A 19,498-nucleotide genomic window follows, 5' to 3' on the forward strand; every position below is an offset into this window, starting at 1 on the left:
TTCTACAGTTTCCTTTCCATCAGAAAAGGTTTGATTCAAGTGCATTGTTGTCATCCAAGTATTTAAAGATCTGCATCATATCTCCTCCCTCTCTCCTCTCGGATATTCATACAAGTTTTTAGTCCTCATCTGACATTTTGGTGGCAATCCAGAAAACTAATTTATATGATATTCCAGCAAATTTAATAACGTAATGGCAACAGTAATAGAGAGACTAGTTGTTTGGGCTGGTATAAAACTCATAGCATACCTGGTGGTCATGTTCAAGTGCATGTAAGGATTTTTGCCTCTAACTTTTGTGTTTGTATTTTATTTACAATCTAACATTTTAAATGTTAGATATGGTAAACAATATAGTTTCAATACAATTTGCTACGGAAAACTTGAGATGGTTGCTTGATAACACCATTCTCATCATCAAGCATCAGACTGGATCAAATAAATATAGCACCATCTGTCGGGAGTAACCAAAAAAAAAAAAAAAAGTCTTTTCTTAACCCTTCCCTAGTGATATTACTTCCTCCTGAGCACCAGTCCAACCACATTAACAGTCCTGAAAACAAAGAGCTACATTTTGATTATTGTAGCCATCGTAAAAATTTAGCAAAGAATCAGCACACTAAAAAACAAATGATTCAATAGTCCAGTCTTGTATGAGACTAACAGAGGTAGTTTCCATTGAGTAACTACTCTGTTTTGCATCAGACTATATAGATAAAACCTACAGTATGTCTAAAAGCCACATTATAAACAGTCATTTATCAATCCGAAGACAAGCTATACACAGATATCCACAGATAAAACCTCTCTCTCTTCCTGAGAGGGAACCCATAGTGCTAGTAGACAGAGGCTTCACAAATTCTGGTACCCAATAATTGTGTAACATGCAGGACTCAAAGATACAATTTTTAACCAGTATCTTGGCTTTTGTGAGATCCTCAAGGGAAACAACCTGGGGGAAAAAAAAAAAAAAGGTGCAAAAGTTGTTTCTCTATCAGGTGTTTAAAGAGGACACTCATGCCACACACATGGGTAAATAAAATGTCATTGATGGAGCACTGGAAAGATACTTCTTGGATAGTTTTCCAGAGCTTTCTGTGTGTTCCACGGAGCATATGCAGGTTGACCTATAATCAACATTACACAGGGCCCCCTTCAGTTTAATATCTGAACTGAGATAAAAGCAAACTCCTAGGGGAGAGAGGAGGGGTTTGGATGGAATAAATGGCCTATCACTGCAGAACACCCATTAGACGTAAGCAGCTTTGTATAGGATGGATAAGTCACTAAGGGACTGAAGGTCACCGAGACTGCGGGTTCAAGCAACTATTACCAAAAATATGATCTTCTGTATCACGTAGTTCAGCTCACAGACTTGAAAAGGTTCTTTCATCAACTGGGTTTGATTGACGTCGAGTTCACATTACACAGTGGGAGGCTTCACATGAAGTAAGCCCTGAATGAAATCAAACAACTCAAGACTGTATAGTTATGGAATTACCTTCTATATGAAGATAAGAATCAACTGTACTGGGGATGAACCTTAACACAATTAACTCGAAATCATAATCTGAAAGATGCATAAGCTATTAAGCAGTAACTGACTGAGACTGGAGAAAAGTATCTAAGGACTGTAAACTACCTCTACTTAAAACCATAAGACGTTGAAGCAAAATCTGTTTTAGAAAACAAAGATCAGACTCCATTAGTTAAATTCAAGGAATGCATTACCCCCCCTCTCTCAACATTCAGGCTTTGAAGGCTAGGGATCTGATGCTGGGATGAATCAACATTCCCTGATCCTGAATTAGGAATGTCACAGCTGAATTGGTTCCTGGGTAGAAAGAAATCTGCCAAAGAACCAAATCTGTCTCAATATCATCATTCCCTAGTAACCTCTGAGTTTTCATAGTCTTTGTGACTAACAGAACAAATAAATGTGAATTGGTTATTTACTCTTTCAGATAATAGAGGGACTAGGGAGCACTCCATGAAGTTAGCAAGTAGCACATTTAAAACTAATCGGAGAAAATTATTTTTCACTCAACTCACATTTAAGCTCTGGAATTTGTTCTCAGAGGATGTAGTTAGTGCAGTTAGTGTAAAAAAGGTTTGGATAAGTCCCTGGAGGAGAAGTCCATTATTTGCTATTAATCAAGTTGACTTAGGGAATAGCCACTGCTATTACTCACATCCATAGCATGGGATCTACTTAGTGTTTGGGTACTTGCAGCTTGGATTGGCCACTGTTGGAAACAGGATACTGGGCTTGATGGGCCCTTGGTCTGATCCAGTATGGCAATTTCTTATGTTCTTATGCATACAAGATACCACAGGTGTCCCACACTCATGGAATATCTTGTTTATCACCCCTCTGTGCAAAGACCACTCTTGGAGGTCTAGGAACCAACAAAAGTGTCTATCAGGACATTCTCCCTTACTGCCAGATTTGTAATCCTTAAGATATCCCTTAGGAGTTGGCCCAGTTCCAGATTCTAACAGCTTCCTGACACAGGAAGTATGAGCTTGTACCATCCTGCTTATTCATAAAGAACACAGTAACCTGATTGTTTGGACTTTTACAACTTTGTAGACTAACTGATTTCTAAAAGCCTTTAGTAGATTCAGAACTACCACTAGCTTTAGGAAATGTATGCAAAACTATTCCTGAGCAGTCCAAGGTGCCAGAATCTGAAGCCTCTTCTATATGGATGCTTCATCCCAGGCTGGAAAAACATCTGTAGTCAAGGTAAATTGGTAAGGATGAATTTAGAAGGCTACATTTCGGACTAGATTTGACTGAACTAGCCCCAAGGACAGGGAGTCCCTAAGCTACTGAGTGATCTGACTGCTCGTTCAAAAGATCCCAGGTGATCTGCAACCAAGACATTAGGGTTCACTGGACCTCTCATGTCGAAACATGCTTTTTTTTTTTTCTCTTCTTACTGCAGAGGCCATAAGACCAAACATCAGTGTGTACCGATATTCTAGGCGACGTGGCATGCGTAGCCTTTGGCGCCACAGCCTGTAACTGTGTCTTCGGCGCGGACGGTTCCGGCTCCGTATAAGTCAGCGCCTGCGCCATTCTCTGCACCTTGTGCGGCCGATCGTACGACGTCTTTTTTAACAAGGCCGATCCATCCCGATCCCCCGGATCAAATCCCTGATCCAATGGCTTTGAACGTCATGGTACCTCTCTACCTCCAGGCCTGGAGGGGCGAGGATCCCACGATGCTGCTCTTTTGTGTGAGGGAGCCGGTGCAGTCGAGGGCCCAGGTGAAGAATGAGCCTCCGATGGTTCTGACAGGCTGAGTTCCCTCATTTTGTAGGCCCGCTGTCTCTGGGCCCTCGGGGACATGCGGGCACAGAACTCACAATCTTTCTGGTTGTGATCGGCCCTGAGGCAACGGTAACATCGGTCATGGCCATCCATGACAGACATTACCTTGCCGCAGAGACAAGGTTTGAATCCCGATTTCTTCGACATTGCGAAAAAAGCTGAGGAGAAGTCAGCTCCGAGTGTGATCCCACACATGGAAAGAACAGACTGAGGAGAATCTGTTACTTTCCTGCGCGGGAACACACGCGCAACCGCAGAGAGCAAAAAAATCGAACCTCTGCTTGATAAAGCTCCGTCTCCCGGACCTGATTGACAGAACCCATGATAGCATGGCTAATTCAGCCCTGCTATCAACGGGGAAAAAAAAGCACTCTCGAACTCCCAGAGCCAAGAACCCACAAAACAAAAAAGTATGGCTACCAAGGGGGGGTCCCCTGAACTAAATACAGTGGGGCTCACAGAAGCTAACTTAAGTATAAGAAAAATCCAAAATAGTCCACTATAGCAGTAGCAGCTAGTTCTTCATGCTTAATCCAGATTATAGCAGAAAACTCATTTCAGTTTGGAGAGCTCCTCTCCTACAGTTGAAAATAGCTGGTTTCCTGCAATGTAGTTGAAGGGTGCCATTTTTACAGTTGTACAGCCAGCAAACAAGAAGCAGCACATATTCCTGCAAGAGCACAAGAAAGGGCATTTTCTGCCCAACAGATTGTGCAACAAGTTTGATTTTGGGTAGGGTTGGTGGAAGCATTAGGTAGTTGCCTAGAGTGCTATGGTTCTGCTGGGCAGCTTGGAAGAGGAAATGGTGTTCCATAGTCTGCACAGGCCACAATCAGGAGGAAAATTAGCAGAGCACCCTGCACACGAACCAACAGCATCATTGGCAAAGTGGTTTGGAGAAGCAGAATGTAGCACCGGCCCAAAGGAGCTACAGAAAGCCAAAGTAGGGTCGGCCCCTGTCCCACAGCTCGGAGTCGTCCTGTAGGTTGTGGAAGCTGAAGGAAGAGCCTGCTGCTGCATTCTTTGCTTCTAAGTACCAGAAGAGTAGGACATGAATATGAGCGCGCGCAGGTGTGTGAGAGGGTGTGCACAAGAACATGGGTCTGTACACGAGAGAAGAAAAAAAAAAAGTATGTGCAACTTCCCTTCTCCCCTTGTTAATCCACAGCAATCGCAAGGAATCTGGAAAAGCTCCTACGTATTAATTATTGCGTTATTTGACATGTCTGCTGTTCTGTAATATTTTATTGGTATTTGGAAAATGTTTATGGGCTTTTACTTACTATTTTATTCTTCAGCTACTTTAATATATTCTTTTTATTTGAATGGTTTAACTACTATTGATGTTTTATATTTCTAGATTTTGTTTGATGCTTTATGAGGAATAGTAATTTTGTTTTTTCTACTGATGCATTGCATAATCTGGCATGTTGTGGTTTCCAGTTCGTATTTGGTGAGGGTCTGTCTTTGTTCTGCATGTGTGATAGAGGTGAAGTATTCTGCTAGGATGAAGTTTGTGAAAGGGTTCTCAAATAGCTTGGTTAGTTCTGTTTTCTTAAGTGGAGAATATGAGATATTGGTGTTTTAGGACCTGATGTAATATTTACAGTGCTGCCTTTTCATAGATAGGATTGCTGCTGTTTGCGGGCTGGCAATTAGTGCCATTTAAGTATAAGAGGTTTATTATTTTGTAATTTTAACCATTTACTCATGGCTTTCTGAGGATCACACCCAACATTCGTTACAATAGGCCTAATAACATGGGTTCCACATGTCTTTTGCAGGATTTTCTGGTTGATATCATAGCAGTGCATGTAAATATATTATACATGTGATATTTTTACCTCAAGACTGTACTTGAATATATGTAAAATCTGATAAATATTTTTTGTGTAGGGAAGGCATAAGGCTGTAAGGTTAGCTAGCCTAGGACACCAATATCTTTTCAATGGCTCTGATTTTGGGGAGGAAATTGCATTTCTAAGGAAGATAACAGGAGATTAAAAGGCCATAAGTTGCTGGTTTCACCCCAGCAAGTGCACTGTATGCCATTCGTAAGTTTGACATAAGATGCAGCAGACATGAAGTTACTATATATTTTATATCACTAGCCTTAGTGCTGCAAAATTCCTCAGCCATATAACTTGCTAAATATCTAGAAAGAATTAGACCACAACATACCCTTATACTGCAATAGTTATTCCAACCAAATATATTGGGCAGAAAGTTACACTTGGTGCATGACTAATTTGCACATTGCTGGATTTCCTAGGAAATTGGGCACCAAAATTTTCCTTTCAAAAATATTTTTCAATACGGACCTCACTTTTCACATTGTTAAAAGCTGGTTACAATCAAGGTTCTTAGTTTTCTAAAGCAAATCACTGGCAGATTCTATGGCGATTTAGTAGTCTGGCTGCTATGTTAATCCACTTGAATGCAGGGAAATGATTGTTTTAAAAAAAAAAAATACACCTTTTTATTGAACTAATACAGTTCTTAATCACCTGTTAGGATTTAAACTCCATCAGAACAAAAACAATGAGTAGATAAAAGGCAAAGGATGATGTTGCCTAAATGTATAAGCAATTCAGAGATTATGCTGCAATGGTCTGAAAGGATCTTAATCTGTTAGAATGGTCAGAAAATACAACAAATTGTTTTAGTTCTGTGATTTGCATAAAATCAATATGCTGTGTATTAAATATGCACAAAGCCTACTTTTATATAAAAACTTTGTTTTTAACATTTTTCTAAAACCATCATTTAACTTTCCTCAGATTTTTACAGAAAGTGGCGGATGCAAGCAACAGCCTCCCAATGGAGGCACTGGAGACAAGGACAGGATAAGCACAGGTAATCTCTGAGAGAAAGATAAAATACTGTATAGCTGAGTAGTAGTTGTATATAGGCAGACTAGGCCATGTAGTCTGCCAATCTATCTCCCCTGCCAAGTGTTTCACCTGCTTCCATTTCTTCTCTCATCTATTTGCCAGTATAACCTCCTTCCCTCGACTTTAAAGTTTCATCTTCCAACCAGATGCCTCCTTCTGATTCTGCCTGTTGACAAGTGCACACTTTGTTAGTAAATTATATAGCCTAGCAGTATTCTTGGCACTACATAGCTCCAAACTGGTAAACAGAAGGCAACAAGACTGTCAAAATGGATCCAGCAGCTGGAGTGGTGGTGTATTGAGATGAGGAAATGGCCAAGAGTTGCAGCAGCTACAGGGGGCATGGGAAAATTCAGAAATGGGCAGCTTGGGTTGGTTTCCACAAGCCATGTTAGTTCAGTGTTACATTTAATGCAAATGCATCATCAAATCATAGGAAACAATACAACTTGCAAAAATAAAAAAAAGAGTGAATTGAACATAGGATTTGATAAGTATAACACAATGAGACCTACATTTACAAAAACAAAACCTTGTGAACAACCTCAGGTTTGTGCAGTGGTTATTTTTAACAAAATACAAATTTCATTTAAAGTCAAATGTGAAATCATGGTTCAAACAGATAAAAATGTTTCATGTGTAATTACATATTTTGATAGTAGAGCAATGTTCAATCTAAGAAAAAAATGACATATCTTCCAATTTAGTTGTAGCACATATAGCTATTTGTGAATGAAAAATACCTCTAGCTTATTTTTCTCAGCAAACTTAAGTAAAAACAAAATCCTGAAGATCACTTAAGATGAAGACATCCAGTTTTATGTAATGCAAAATGTGTGCATAAAAGAATGCTTGCCTTTCAATTGAATGAAAAAAAGAACTCAATTATATATAAACACAATTTATGTGTATGACACACACACACACACACACACACACACCCACCAATGACAAGATAGAGAGATCCTTTTCATCAAATTTCTCCTTGTACCCTTCCCAGCAAGATTCCTATGAGTTTTATTCCAGTCTGTAGCCCTAAATAACATCTGGTAAAAATGTGGTTGGGTAGAGCCACTATTAGGCTAACAAATGTTTTAAGGTACATGCTTTCAGTACTTCTGAGGTCACTTCCCTTCAGGAATGTGTTAGCCTGTTAAAAGGCAGCCAGCATCTGTAGCAAAACTTGGAACACATGTTCATTTTTACTGAATTAACGCAGTTACTTCTATTCTGTTTCTAGCCTAGCCCCTGGCTATTTTTCTATTGCTATGTTTAATACTAGCAATTTACTTAATTTAAAAAAATTTTTAAATTTAAATTACTAGCATACAAAATAAATGAACTATACAAAAATCTCTTAAGACATTTCAGAAATTATGCTAGTATTAAAACTGGCAGCTTTCCCACCAGAGTCCTAGCTAAGGGAACCTTCAAGGACTTACAAATGGGCCAGTTGTCCTACTCCTTTGGACTTCCAGTTCAATAATTGGTGTGGACACCTTGAGTCTTCAAATTTAATAACCAAAGATGTCTCACCTCTTTTGCAATCTCTCCCAACTTACCATGACAAGGTCAATACCTGGCTGGGGGCCACACGCCAGAGGTACTTGCAATGGTAGATATGAAGTCCAGTCACTAGGTGTCACTGTTATGCAATGATGAACTCCTTCAGGAGCTGTGAACACTGCCTTTGCAACCACCAAGGAATATAAGATCTGACCAGAAAATCAAGCCCAAACCACCGGGCAAGCAAGTTTCTACATTTGAAATTTATACAGCCATCAGATTTTTCAAAATATTTTGCCTTGGGTTTTGCAGTTCGAAAGTGGGTCACAAATGGGAAACATGCTTAGCTATGCTCCTCTGCACAGCGAGTGACTGACACCCCTGAAGAGCGAGAGCGCGCGCGAGAGGCGAATAGAGGATCAGGTTTCCACAGGATAACTAATTCCTTGCACTGCAGAATGTGTAACACAGCTTTATCGCCTCCTCCTGCAATCAAAACCTGTCTACAATTAAAATTTGCTTTACAAGGCACATGAAAATATCACATGTCCTTCAGCTTGATTACATTAGTAAAACGATAATTATTAAATAACTACAGTCGTTATTCCCAAAAGCCGCCTCAAGAAAACTAAAGGTTGTTTATGTTAACCTTGGTTGTTGCACAAAAATGCATATTTCCTACGTCCCAGTTTAAAACAGGTTACATATAACAAAGAAAAAAAAAGTCAAAGCTTTACCTTTATTTTTCCTAGCCTTACTTCCTGACAAACATGTAAACAGCACTCCCTTCCACGAATACAAAACGCCGTAGGAAGCCTTCCCCGTCATGGATAGTTGAACAGTTCATTTCGCTTCCCCATAGAAACATAAACAGATCATAATAGAGGCCCCTCCTGGATACCTCAAACTTAAAGACATTGAAACCCACAAAGGACTTGTCCTTGAAGAATCGGGAAAATTCGCAATCCTGAGAAAAACCTCTGGCAAAGCTCAAAGTCAATTGAGTACGCTGGACAAAATCAATTTAATCCTTAAAAATCGATAGCTGCGACAGTATAAAAAAAAAAAAAAGAAAAAAGCTTTAAAAGTAATCCACCCTGAGTCCGGTTCAACTGAAACCAAGAGTGTACTGCGAAAACTTCAACAGAATTTTTCCCACGGCTCAGGCAGTTGTATGCGCACTTCGTTATCACTCGTACTCCAAGTCACCTACAAACGGCTTCTCAAGTTCCATGGGCTCCGAAAAGTGCAGCACGCAACCCCACAACAGCAGCAGCCACCGGCTAAAACTGGAGATAAGGTCGGCAACATAAATCTGCCTTTCAATCACCGAAACTTCTCTACCATCTCGCTTTTAAAAGACGTTCGTTACTATAGACAGCGTTCTTCCCCGCTCAACACGCAGCCTGCTCGAGAGTACGAAAGAAGGGGCGAGGCTATCCCCTTCCCCCAACCGGGCACGCGCTGCGCCGTAGACACACGCAAAGTGACGTAGAATCCAGCACGCAAGCACGCACAACGTTGCAGCTCTGCTCGACAGAGCCAACTACACAGACACACCCAGAGAAACCGTGAACGTCTTAACCACGCTTTATAAAGAAAATAAAAGCCACACGTTATCTATGTTCCGGATGTAGTCTGGTCTGCCTATTCCCATATAAAATAACGGTTACTATGTAAAACTACAATTTAACAAAAAGTGCTCCAATAATTCAACAGCAAACCATATGACGGCAGGGCTGCCGAGTACTAGGATTCCTGGATTGCGTATCATATCTGATTCAAGAAGGGCTTTCCTCCATTGCAGGACAAGCAGTGAAAAAAGTTTGGCGGCACTGCTGACTTTCTCTGGTTGGCAATGAAATACCGCACAAGATTTAAAAAAAAAAACAAAAAAAAACCCCACCACCTCATAAAAAGCCCATTTTGGATACTTCATTAATTCTTTTCTTTTTAATTTATATCAATCATTTATGTAGAACCGTGCTGTTTAAAAACATGGAGGATACAACATTAACCTTATGGAATAAGGACCCTTACCATGAGCTCCCCTATGTCAAGGTAGCTCAGCAACATTACTTAATTTGTGTTTAGAACAACGTGCCGGCTAAGTAAAAACCACTATTTGTCGGCTATAACATTATTCTGGAGAATCCCAACAGAAGTAAGTCTTTGAGGCCGGCTATCTGATCACAGCATCTGCACATTTTTCCTCTATAATGGCGCAAAGTATGATAGTATTACATCATACGCATTACACAGCAGAAATTTTGGGAAACGCTAATTTCCTTTCAATTGTATTAAAAAAGAAATAGACAAGGGTTACAGTATTAATTAGGATTCAAAATTCTCAAAGTTTTTTAAATCCTCTTTCTGAGAAACTCAAATCTGGTGTTAAACAGGAAAGCAAATTACATAAACAACTGTAATTTTAACCTAAAAACAGGTTTGCTTACTTGTAAGAACATAAGAAAATGCCATACTGGGTCAGACCAAGGGTCCATCAAGCCCAGCATCCTGTTTCCAACAGTGGCTAATCCAGGCCATAAGAACCTGGCAAGTACCCAAAAACTAAGTCTATTCCATGTTACCATTGCTAATAGCAGTGGCTATTCTCTAAGTGAACTTAATAGCAGGTAATAGACTTCTCCTCCAAGAACTTATCCAATCCTTTTTTAAACACAGCTATACTAACTGCACTAACCACATCTCTGGCAACAAATTCCAGAGTTTAATTGTGCGTTGAGTAAAAAAGAACTTTCTCCGATTAGTTTTAAATGTGCCCCATGCTAACTTCATGGAGTGTCCCCTAGTCGTTCTACTATCCGAAAGAGTAAATAACCGATTCACATCCACCCGTTCTAAACCTCTCATGATTTTAAACACCTCTATCATATCCCCCCTCAGTCGTCTCTTCTCCAAGCTGAAAAGTCCTAACCTCTTTAGTCTTTCCTCATAGGGGAGCTGTTCCATTCCCCTTATTTTGGTAGCCCTTCTCTGTACCTTCTCCATCGCAATTATATCTTTTTTGAGATGCGGCGACCAGAATTGTACACAGTATTCAAGGTGCGGTCTCACCATGGAGCGATACAGAGGCATTATGACATTTTCCGTTTTATTCACCATTCCCTTTCTAATAATTCCCAACATTCTGTTTGCTTTTTTGACTGCCGCAGCACACTGTACCGACGATTTCAATGTGTTATCCACTATGACACCTAGATCTCTTTCTTGGGTTGTTGCACCTAATATGGAACCCAACATTATGTAATTAGAGCATGGGTTATTTTTCCCTATATGCATCACCTTGCACTTATCCACATTAAATTTCATCTGCCATTTGGATGCCCAATTTTCCAGTCTCACAAGGTAAACAGAGTTCTCCGTACATAGCAAGATGAATCAGCCATAACATGTGAGTGACATCATCCAACAGCACCAACACAGACCCAGCTCTCAGAGCAGGGTCAAAGTGTTTGAGCGGTGTGAGTTCCCAGGCACCTTCACTGACTCATGAGCAGTGGACGGATGGGTATTAAGTAAGGCTGATTCATCCTGCTGGCTAAAGAGAACCCAATTTACAGGTAAGCAAGCCTGCTTTCTCCATCAAATGGGCATGAATCAGCCATAATGTTTAGGTAGTCCAAAGTTGAGAGTTGCACTATGGAACTACTTAAAACACAAACTAGTCCCAACAGGTGTAGAATAGACTACTGAGTGAACAGGTTACACAGAACTGTTTGCCCAAACTTACTGTCTTCCTCTGACATACTATCTGAATAGCAATGGAATGTAAAGGTGTGAACAGACAACAGGTAACAGCTTTTCATATGTGTTCAATGGAAGCGGCCATCAGATGAGCCACTTAAAATCACCAAGGCTTTCATTTGATGACACTTGACAGAGTAATATGTAAACCAGCCAGAGTATAACAGTGCACTATATAGTCCACTAGCCAATTAGACAAGAATGTGTTTGGTAACCGTCCTTCCCAAACTGTTTGGATCAATGGAGATGAATAAAAGGCTAGGGCTCTCTTGCAGTCCAAGGAAAGTTAGGAAAGTAAATAAAAAGGAGGAAAAAGGAAAAGGCCACTATGGTTTTCTAAAGTAGTAGCTGAAAAAGGAACATAAAAAAGGTTAGCATTCATAAAGTAGAAGAGATTGCAGAAAGAGGACCAGCCATAGTCTGAGAAAGCTAGGTTGGGAAAGTAGTCAAGAAAGCAAAGATGCACATGTAAGGAACGATAGCTAATATGGTACAAGACTTTGGGTTAGGGGACAAGACTGTTAGGTATCTTAATGTTAAGAGGCGATGCGGCAGTTACTACCCTTGAGAGAAGCATGGGGGTGGCCTGCACGGAGCAGGTAGTTGCTACCTTGGGAAGCTTGCTGGGCAGACTGGATGGACCATTATGGTCTTTTTCTTTCTGCCATCATTACTATGATGTGCAAGTTTATCTCATGCATATTAATTTTGGATATCTTGAAAACCCAACTGGCTGTGGGGTCCCCAAGACAGGTTTCGGCAGCCCTCTCATACGCAACAATTTCTACAGCTTAATTGTGCATGGACTGAAAAAACTCTCAAATTTGTTTTAAATACCAGATAGTTTTATAGAGAATCCCCTAGTACTGTCAGAGAAGGTAAATAACTGTTTGCTATGAACTTGCTACTTATCACTCATTATTTCATAAAATTTCTATTGTATCCCCTTTCATCTCTAATCTAAAGAGCCTTTCATAACAGAGCCATTCCATATCATTTTGTTTACCTTTCTCTGATATAAAAATGCACACAATATTCAAGGCATGGTAACACCACAGATCTATATAAAGGCATTAAATTCAGTTCTATTCTCCTTTCCATTCTGAATAATTCCTAATATTCTATTTACTTTGTTGACTGCTGCTGAACACTGAACTATGGATTTCAATGTATTGTCCACAATGATGCCACAATCCTTTTCCTGACTGGTAACTCCTAATATGGAACCCAGAAGTGTGCGTATGTATAGTTATGCTTATTTTTACTTGTGTTCATCACTTTGCATTTGTCTGCACTAAATTTCGTCTTCCATTTAGATGCCCAATTTGTCTTACTCAGTCCTCCTACAATTCTTCACAATCTACTAGTGTTAAATACTTTTAAATTATTTTGTGTAATCTGTAAATTTGATCACCTTACTTATAGCAACTGTTCTGCTTAAATGGCAGGCTGATTTGGGACAAAACTAACAGGGATTCAAGAGACTGAAATCTCTTATTGTACATGCTATCCTAAGAAAGATGTAATTTAAAATACTCCATAAGATATTTACCTAATTTGGGCTTTCAAACCAGGCACAGCACAGACTAGTAAATTCCCAAAATGCTTAGCTAAGGAAGGCTCTTTTATTCATTGTTTCAAAGTTGTTTCTTGTCTTGTACAGCACTGTGTATGTCATATAGCACTATAGAAATGTGTAGTAGTAATGACAAAATTCTGGGAAGAAATCAAATTTCATCGACAGAATTATGAAATGCAAAGTGGAAAAATCATTAAAGTTTGCATCTGACACATTGTGGAATGTGATCCATCCATAAGAAAAGCAAGTTTGTTTACCTTAAACTGTGTTTTCTGTAGACAGCAGGATGAATTAGACATAGTCTGTGGGTGATGTCATTAGGCAACACTGAACATATCTGTCTCTCAAAGCTAATAGAGCTTTGAGCTCTACAGAGTGTGTGCGAGAGGTACCATGAAAGCATTGCCTCAGACTGTCCTCAGTCTGTTTCAAAGCTAAAAGCATAGGACAGTTTGCTATCCAGGCTGGAGGGTGGGCATCTCAGACCAACTCATCCCATCAATGGTATGTTTAAGGTAAGCAAACTTGCTTTTATGTCAATAAGCAGGGCTGAATTAGCAGAGGACTGCAGCGTAGCATATCTGGATAAGCAACCCGGACTTCATCGTGGAGAGCAGATTATTTAGATGAAAGACTGCTTGTTCCACTGCACTGTCCATGGATACCATGGCATCTAAAACAGTAGTGGAAAGTACATGTATGAACAGATGACTAGGTAGCTGCTTTACATATGTCCTCTATGGGTACCTTCCCGAGGCACGCAATGGAGGAAGCAGTTGCTCATTCCTGGTGAACCCTAACTGGATTGGTGAAATTAAGTTCAATTGCGGTGTAGCAGTGCTGTATGCAACTAGTTATCCAATTTTATAGTGTTTTTAGCTATAGGTGCACCCAATTTATTGGGATTATATGAGACAAACAGTTGTGAAGCCTCACTATGGAATTACATTAGACATTTGAAGCATGCCAGAGCTCTTTTGCAGTTCAACATATGCAACATTTTTTTGTCTTCGTGTACATGAGGCTTTGGAAAGAAAGTAGGGAAACTGGTTGATTCAGGTGAAAAGCAGAAGCCACTTTAGGTAAGAATTTTGGATGTGCCCTGAGAACTACCTTATCATGGAAGAACTGCATATAAGGGGGCTAATGAATTAGAACTTTCAGTTTGCTTACTCTTCGTGTAGAAGTGACTGCTACTAGAGAAAGTATCTTCCATGTTAAGTATTTCAGAAATGCAGTTTCTAGGGGTTCAAAAGGAGCTTTCATCAGCAAGACTAGAACAATGTTGATGTCCCAAGGCACCAGTGGTTTTCAAACTGGTGGGTACAGATGTAGAAGTCTTTCCATGAATTTGAAGACATGGGGATGCATGGAAATAGGTGCTTCATTTTCTGGTGAATGAGGAGCTGCAACGGCACAGAGATGCATGCATATTGATGTAGTTGCCAAACCAGACTGGGAGAGGTGCTACAGATAAGACAGTAAATGTCGAGGTTCGCAACTGAATGGGTTTAGGTTGTGCGAAGTATACCAGTTTGATTAATATTTCCACTTGAAAGAATAACTGTGTCTCATGGATGGCTCTCTAGCTGAGAGGACAACATTTGAATTGAGTCTGGCAGAGACCACTGAACTAGGACCAAGAGTTCAGCATCCATGCTATCACATTGAGCGTTAGCAGTGTTGGGTGTAATAAGCCATCCTCTTGGGTTAGTAAGGCAGAACTGACTCCCAGTCTCAAGGGAGATTTGATGGAGAATTGTACTAGACAGGCATACCACAGTTGTCTGGGCCAGTGGTTCTCAACCTTTTTTCTGTCAGGACACACCTGACAGATGGTTCTCACATGCGTGACACACTGAACATATGATTGTCATGGGACTAAATGTAAACATATACTCTGTATCTACAGGATCCACCCTGACCCCCCAACAATGGCTACAGAACAAAACTAGGACATTCCCACTTCAATTTACCATACAAAAGATATTTCTGGTGTCATCTCAGTAACAGCAACATAAACCCTTGCATAAACAGCAACATAAACCCTTGCAGCCTGTTGAACTACCTCCCATTGTAAAAATGTTAATTTAATGTAAATATCTTTATCTAATGTTATCCTCTCCCTTTCTTCTCTACTCCCAGTTCTAGTACCTTGTTATTTGTAACTGCTTCCTCCTCACTAATAGGTTACTCATTTGTTCTTTGTACACCCCTGTTCTATGTAAACCAGCATGATGTGATTGTATCATGAATGCCGGTATATAAAAATTTTAAATAAATAAATAAAAATAAATAAACACTCTCCCCTACCAGGTGCAATAGCCCTCCTTATGAAAAAACAGTAATTTACCACCAATGCATGTTCTATTGAGAAAACACAACAAATAATATTGATACAAATGCCTACATGCTATTAAAATACTTCATCTCGGTCACACCATAGAATTGACCTTCACCAAGTACAGAAATACCACAAATTACAAATATGGAAACAGAAACTGGAATGGAAACCCAAAAAAGTCACTCTGCATTCTGTGCAAAACAGAAATATAGCACCTAACAGACTTCCAGGATCTGCATTAATGTACACAAACTAATGCGCACAAAGTTACACCTGCATTATGGAACTCAAACAGTAACATTACTGCAACAATTACACCAGGCTCTAAACACCAATACACCTCCTATTAGGAAAACAGAACAAGCCAAGCTGCTATAGATCCCTACCAAGGAACTACAAGCTTGCAGAACACCCTTAAGCTGGGTCACACACACAGAACACAGATAGACCCTCACCAAAAACAGAATAAAGTGACCATAAAGCTAATGTTTCTGTTTTTGCGTTGTTGCACTGCATACAGATTTTGGCTTCTTGCTGTTTTGTCTCCAAATTTCTATTTATACATTCCTTGAGAAATATAAAATAATTCTAAAACTAGAATATAATAAATGTTTCAAAACAACTGATAAATGGAATATCCAATCATTACAAATTTTCAAAATTATTAAAAATTCTCCAATCATCTAACAGCTAGTCTGAAGGGTAGCGCCCGGAACTGGTAATGATGGTCCAGTATCACAAAGTGAAGAAAGCGCTGATGGTCGTGATGGACCAGTATGTGGAGATAGGCTTCTGACAGATTCAGAGAGGTCAGGAATTCTCCCGGCTGTACTGCCCTTATGACTGAGCGTAGGGTTTCCATGCGGAAGTGAGGAACCCTCAGGTAGCGACTGACTGACTTGAGGTCCAGGATGGGCCGGAACGTTCCCTCTTTCTTGGGGATGATAAAATAGATGGAATAGTGCCCAGTATTTTGTTGGTGTGTGGGCACCGGTGTTATTGCCCTTAGGATGAGTAGTTTTATTAGTGTGGTTTCCACCGCAGTTCTCTTGGAGGGGGCGTGGCACGGTGATTTCACAAATTTGTTTGGTGGGATACTGTGGAAAACCAGGTAGTATCCCTCTCGAATGATGGTTAGGTCGAGATAACGTCGGACAAGTGAGTCCTATCTTTGGTAGAATAGGGCAAGCCTGCCCCCTATGGCTTCTTCCTGTGGATGGGTCTGTTAATTCTCATTGTGGGGTGCGGCTGAGGCCTGAACCTGAGCCGGCTCCCCTCTTGTTGTGTCTGTTCCGAAAGGACTGGCCCCTGCCTGTGGGGCGAGGTGCTTGGTATGTATTTTTGTATGGTCTCAAATGCTGAGACCCTCTGCCCTTGGATCTTCGGGGAGAGGGGCATTGGTTTCTTTTGTTCCTGTCCTCCGGTAAAGAGGGACTGGGGATTCGCCCCATTTGTCGGCTAACTTCTCCAGTTCACTTCCGAACAGGAGGGCACCTTTAGAAGGCATCCTCGTGAGCTTCATCTTGGAAGTCGCATCGGCTGACCAACTTCGGAGCCAGAGTTGCCTTCTGGCTGCCACTATGGAAGAGATGCCCCTGGCTGAGATGCGCACCAGGTCGGAGGTCGCATCCTTGAGAAAAGATATCGCCAATTCTAATGTTTCAACAGATGTGGTTGTGTCCCTAGACAGTGACAAGCAGGCACGTGTCACCATGGCACAACAGGCAGCGATCTGCAGGGACATAGCTGCGACATCAAATGACTGTTTAAGGATGGATTCCTGACGTCTGTCCTGGACATCCTTGAGAGCAGCTCCTCCGACTGGAATGGTGGTGAGTTTTGAGACCGCGCAGACCATGGCGTCCACTTTGGGGAACCCCAGGAGTTCTTTGGCTGAGGGTTCCAGGGGGTATAGGGTTTCTAGGGCCCGTCCTCCTTTGAAGCTAGAATCTGGGGCATTCCATTCCAGGTCAATCAATTGTTGTATGGCCTGCAGCATTGGGAAATGGCATGAGGCTTGACGAAGCATAACCAAAACCGGGTTAGTCTTTGGCTCTGCTGCGGAGCTTGTGCCTGGGATGGCCAGCATCTTCAGGCTCAGAGACACAAGGTCTGATAGCCCGTCTTTTGAGAAGAAACGCATCATGGTTCGGTATGGTTCCGTCCCTGGAGGGATTTCCCCTTCCTCCAGGGAGTCCGGCTCTTCCTCAGAGGTGTCTGTGTCCCCTAAGGGGAAGCTTTTGCCCGGAAAAGGCATGTCTCAGGGCGGAGGCACGTCTTGTTCTTCTGGTGGAAACAGAGGCTGTGTCACAGGTAGCACCGATTGCACCTGGATGAAGGTTTGCAGCCCTTTGAAGAATTCCACCCAGGAAAAGGTCCCTGGGTCCATATTGAATCCAGCTGCATTCCCTGAGGTGCCCATCGGAGGAGGGCCAGAGCCGGAGATAGAGAGGTCCAGTGTACTGTCATTGGTGGAGCCAGATTCCTCTACTGGCTGAGGGGGGCCTTGTCTTGGTTCCCCCAGAGCCTCTTTACACTGTAGGCACAGGGCAGAGGCCACTTTGTGTTGTGCAGCTCTCAGGTGGCAGGCTGGGCAGAGGGCTTGTCCCTTGGCTTTCTTGGCCAGCAGTGCCAGGATTTGTGCGCATGGAGTGGTTCCAAATTTGTCTATGCGCATATGTGCGGGCGCCGGGAGGCTTATTCGTGCTTTCCGGGTGTGCCGACGCTGTGCGTGCAAGATGCGCGCGCCGCTGTGCGCCCAGCTCGCCACTGTGTGCGCGGCTCAGTTGTGCGGACAAGTCAGCAATCAACGGGGGAAATGGGCCCGAAGACCACGCGGGCAAGATGGAGACTCTCCCCAGAGGGTCTCCATGTGGAAGGACCCTTGCGCCGGATCGGGGCCTAGCCTGGACGGGGCTGCTCAACTCGATGGGACAGACACCGGATAGCGATCTGTGCGGCTCACTGAGCCTCAGAGAACGGAAACTTAAATAATGTTTTCTACCTTTCCTTGTCTCGGCACTTCCCGGTCTCGTGCTGGGTGGTTTCCGGCTGCGGGGGGAGAGAGAGGATTACTTTCATCACTGTGCTCAGTATTGCACCTGCTGCCTCTTAGCCACTCCCGTTCCAAGGGGCAAAGTTCACACCGGGAACCGGCTACCGGACCAAGGCTTACCTCTGAGGGATCTTGGAAATCACCTCAGGAATTCTTGACTGGGGGAGGGACCTTTAGGTATCACTGCAGGAGAGCGGGGCTCATCTTGTAGGGGTAAGATTTTTTCTCTTCTTTGGATTTCGTCTAACAGTGTGCTAACGTGTGTAGAGTCCCAAACTGCTAAGGAGACAGAGAAATACTGAAGAGCAGAGCTTCCTGCATGGGTATGTGTAGTGCCAACATCAGATTGAAATCTGACTCCGTCTCCAACTGCTATCAGGAGCACACTATACCCATTGGTCCTGAGTCCATATGCTACACGCTAGGAAATTTATATTTTTGGCCGGATAATCTTAGACAGGGGAAAGAATTTTATTCTGCTATGAAGTTGATAGCTATTGGGAGAAGGGCATAACATCAGTTTTGGAAAAGGGTACTCCCACCCTCTATTGAGAAGTGGTCTGTGGAGCTCTGTACATGGATGGAGCTAGAGTTGCCCTTTGCAAGGATTCGTGGGAAAGTGAAGTCTGTCCAACAAATTTGGGATCCCATGATGTGCCATTTTTCTTTGAAATCATAAATGGAGTATTTCTTATGCTGATACTGTCTCTTTTTTTTCTTATTTTCCCTTTTATTCTCTTACTCCTTTGTTGCTCTTTGCTTATTATGAGTAATGCCTGTGATGGTGGGTATTCTCTGGAGGGAGGAGAGAAGCGAATACAAGAGAAAAGTGTTTGAGTGGTATTAGACTTATGCTGGATCGTGTTTATTAGACTGGGAGCCATTGTTATTGTGATTGTATGTTTCTTGTTTGAGTTTTGAATGTTTATTGGATCTGCTGAGCTTGCTGTTCTAAGCCTGGTGTGTTGTACAAGATCTTGAAGGCTTTATTTCTGTATTATTGGATATGCTC

At 41.8% G+C, this 19,498-nt stretch overlaps 1 protein-coding gene across 7 annotated transcripts in view; it reads right to left on the reverse strand.

Moving 5' to 3' along the window:
- SIAH1 (siah E3 ubiquitin protein ligase 1) overlaps positions 1–19,498 on the reverse strand; it is a 65,826-nt gene that overhangs the window by 11,374 nt on the left and 34,954 nt on the right. Inside the window, exons 1-2 of one of the 7 annotated variants that reach the window (XM_029608481.1) lie at positions 8,478–9,185; positions 6,304–6,400 (exon numbers count right to left, since the gene is read on the reverse strand). The exons of 4 other annotated variants lie outside the window; for them this stretch is intronic. In XM_029608481.1, the coding sequence (XP_029464341.1) occupies positions 6,304–6,325 (22 nt within the window). In that variant the 5' untranslated portion in view covers positions 6,326–6,400; positions 8,478–9,185. Of the gene's footprint in view, positions 1–6,303; positions 6,401–7,796; positions 8,171–8,477; positions 9,186–19,498 lie in introns of those variants that run through there. 2 more of the 7 variants (XM_029608479.1, XM_029608486.1) reach the window with 2 other exon arrangements.

Source organism: Rhinatrema bivittatum, chromosome 7 (genome assembly GCF_901001135.1).
Source record: "Rhinatrema bivittatum chromosome 7, aRhiBiv1.1, whole genome shotgun sequence".
Taxonomy (NCBI): domain Eukaryota; kingdom Metazoa; phylum Chordata; class Amphibia; order Gymnophiona; family Rhinatrematidae; genus Rhinatrema; species Rhinatrema bivittatum.